Source organism: Sturnira hondurensis, unplaced genomic scaffold, assembly GCF_014824575.4.
Source record: "Sturnira hondurensis isolate 20B ecotype Veracruz unplaced genomic scaffold, ASM1482457v3 Scaffold0020184, whole genome shotgun sequence".
Taxonomy (NCBI): Eukaryota; Metazoa; Chordata; class Mammalia; order Chiroptera; family Phyllostomidae; genus Sturnira; species Sturnira hondurensis.
Window position 1 is genome coordinate 297,408 of NW_028092815.1, and position 3,409 is coordinate 300,816.

The following is a 3,409-nucleotide window of genomic DNA, read 5'->3' on the forward strand; positions in this document are numbered from 1 at the left end:
ATGAGATCCTGAACCTCAATCCTTAAAGTTTATGTGGAGAAAAATGAGCCTTGAAAGTTAGAGTAGTTGTCTCTTCAATTGGTGAGTTAATTATTGTCTCTTTCATTCCAACTCACCCAACATCAAACCTCCATGAGCACAGAGTTTCTGTAATTGCAATGGAGACAGAGAGAGGGCAGAGAAAGCAGAAAATTCCATTTAGCTATGAGGATCACTACCTTCATTAGATTTGCTGCTGAAAAATCACAGCGCTGGCAACATAGATACTTTTTGCTTTTTCTTTGTCTGTCAAAAAATTGTACCCTACTTTCTTCCATAGTACTTGGAGTGGATCATTTTCCCATCATTCCAACATTGTGGTTTGCAAAAAAGGCTGCCATATGGTTTTATTGGTAGCCTCCCTGAACACAGTCAGTCATTGGTCTGAAGGCAGAGCCGTGACCTAAGCTAGACAGGTTGGGGACATTTCTTATTTATTTTTTAACTTCACACACAAGCCAGCTAGCCTCAGTTTCTTACTGGTGATGTATTTTTATTGTGGTCTTTACACCTAGTGAAACATGTCCAAGGACAAGGCAGAATTCAGCCATGTGGAGGATGTCTGTCTGAGGGACAGAAGTCCATCGGTAAGGAGCATGAATATAGGTGGAAATTGCCCTGGCGGCCAGCAACAACCTTGTATTAGGTCACTTGTGATGCACAACTGCACCCCAGCTCTTATTTTAGTTTGCATCAGTAAGAGAATAAATGACATTTTTTGCAAAACTAATATCTTGCTTTAGGTTCAGATGCTTGGTATGCATCTGTTGACTAAGTGCTCATGCTCTGTGGCTGGGAGAGCCACTGTGCCTGCTCATGGGTATACAGTGGCTGGCCCGTGGAGACAAGGAGAGAGGCTCCCTGCACCCTGGGGGGGCTGAGAGGCACTCTCTGACCGGAGCAGGTTCTGCACTGAGGGAAGGCGGCAGCGGCAGCTCAGGAAGTGGGTGGATGTGTGTGGTTTGCTCACTAGTGATGTGTTATAGTTTGGTAATTGCCCTCTGGGACTTGGAGTTGCTATTATCTCTTACAAGGTAATGAAGCTGTGGGATGACTCTACTTTTCTTAATCTGCTGAATTCTATTGATTTAATTTTATTCACTCAAGTGGAAAGAGAGTGGGAAGACAAAGTCTCCCGCTATTGCAAAAGAAGCAGCCTATTACCAAGGGCTTCTCCTCACTCTGCAGTTTCCTTAGGACCTGCCTGCTGCTTGTTAGGATGTAGAGTGTGAGCAACTGTTGTGCGTGTGTGTGTGTAGGGGAGGGGGTGCATACACATACAACATAATACAGAAAAATATTTTGTAATAAAGGCTGGGGGTGGGAAATCCCCCAGGTCTTTTTCTTCCTGATTACCTGAGCTAACTGAAATGAGACTTCCATGAATTGCTGTATAGCCCACCTGGTTCTTTATAAACAGCAATGATAAAAAGTTCTTATGTATTGTCACCAATTATGTACCAGCAGGATGTTGACACCATTTTTATATTGCCCTTAATTTCTACAACGAGCTTACAAACTGTGCATCATCAACACCACTTTATATGTGAAGCAACTGAGGCTACAGGAGATTAAGGCGCTGAATCGAAGCATTCCCACGGGTATAAAGAGGGGCTGGAACTCAAACACTGGTTTTGAAACAACAAACCCAGAGAGAATTGACCTCTGAATTTCCCCTAATGTGTATATCTCTGTAGTTACAACCAAGATTACTATTTCGCGGGGATAAAAACAGCTTGGTGGGCATGCAGTAGAGAGGTTTTCCTTCTGATAAGAGCTTTCCCACTCACGCCCTCTCCTGTGTGAACCAGCCCGAGGATGTGGGCTCCAGTTCATGGCAACATACTGGGTCTGACGACCTCGGGAGTTTGCTGCCCGAGCCCTATACCTCCTGTTCAGACAGGAGAAGCTGGCCCTGTCACTTTACACCGTCGTCATACGGCAACCCTCCCCAGGAAGCGGAAAGACAGCGAGAACCGACTCCGGTGCCTTCCGGACAGGTGCCTAAGGAGATGACCATGCCTTCTTGGAGAAACTGCCACTTATTTTCACCTCATCCAACTCAGCCACAGGGTTTCATAGATGAGAGAGATGTGAGGGCATCAGAGAAAGGAAAGAGTCCAGTTCTCTCTGGCTCAGACAACATTCCTCCATCCCTCCCAACAGAGGTCTCTCGTGTGCTAGCTGCTTTTTCTCTATTCAGCTCTCAGATAAGACTCCCTTTCTGCTTTTATACTCACTTCTCTTTCCTTTTTGCAGACTCCCTCACTAATTCTTGTATTTTTTACAAATATTTTTTATTTGTTTTTATTTTTAGAGAGGGGAAGGGAGGTAGAAAGAGAGGGAGAGAAACACCAATGTGTGGTTGCCTCCCATGCGCCCCCTACTAGTGACCTGTCCTACAACCCAGGTATGTGTCCTGACTGGGAATTGAACCAGTGATTCTTCGGTTTTCAGGCCAGCACTCAATCCACTGAGCCATACCAGCCAGGGCTTTCAGTAATTCTTTTAATCTTCAACTCTTGTACAGAGTTTTGTTTTTCTTTCATTCTGTTTTTTCTCTTCCTCTTTTTGGAATCGGCTCTTGGTCCCCTTTTTCTCCCTACTTCCCCTCTACTCCCTGAACACACACAGAGCTTTTTTTTTTTACCTTTCCTTCCTTTCTTTTTTCACTTTTAATTTTTCCTTTTGTGTTCTTCCACTTACTGTCTTCCCCATTTTCATCTTTAGTTTTATGTGTGTATGTATATACATATGTATGTCTGTATTTTTTGCCATTAGGCATGTTTTATTTTTATTAATCATACAAATAATTTTCTACAAAATTCCAGGGCAAACTGGAAGATTTGGCAGTTTGAACGGGGAGGCGTCCCCTCAGAGACCCATGGCCGATGGCATGGGCATGGAATGTCTGGGTTCACAGTGCAGTTTGTCACTCGTGTCCATTTTGCAGGTAGCTTTTTCTCCACATCAAGACTGAGGTCCCAAAGATGCTGGGGGTGGGAAATCCCCCAGATCTTAAAAAGTTTCACTCCACTTCTCCTGCTCAATGGTCTCTTTGGTCGGCAGGGTGTTCTTCAGCTCAGTCTTACCTTCAATGGCGATTTCCCCCAAGTTTGGCTTGTCTGCCATTTTCTTAAAACAATCCTTGGCCTTGGCTGCTGAATCGAGGTCCTGTCTTCTACTCGTGTCACTGCAGTGAGAAACCTCATCTTCAGTTTTTATTCCACCTGCCCCATTACTTCATACCCTATATGGTCTCACATCCTCCTGAGTTCATCTTTGTTCATCTGCCTCTCTCCCTTCCTGTTCTCTGAACATCAGCCTGTGCCAGTCACTTCCAGTCCACTATTCATCTTGAATACCAGGT

The 3,409-nt window shown here is 44.5% G+C and overlaps 1 protein-coding gene across 1 annotated transcript; it reads right to left on the reverse strand.

The window, feature by feature from the left end:
* Positions 1-3,057: 3,057 nt before the first annotated feature.
* LOC118975238 (thymosin beta-10-like) lies at positions 3,058-3,171 on the reverse strand. Its single transcript, XM_037029072.1, has one exon. The coding sequence runs from the start codon at positions 3,169-3,171 to the stop codon at positions 3,058-3,060; it is 114 nt and encodes a 37-aa protein (XP_036884967.1).
* Between the last annotated feature and the right edge of the window lie 238 nt (positions 3,172-3,409).

Coding starts and splice junctions, on each gene's coding strand:
- LOC118975238 (XM_037029072.1), bottom strand. CDS start 3,171: ATGGCAGACAAGCCAAACTTGGGGGAAATCGCCATTGAAGGTAAGACT.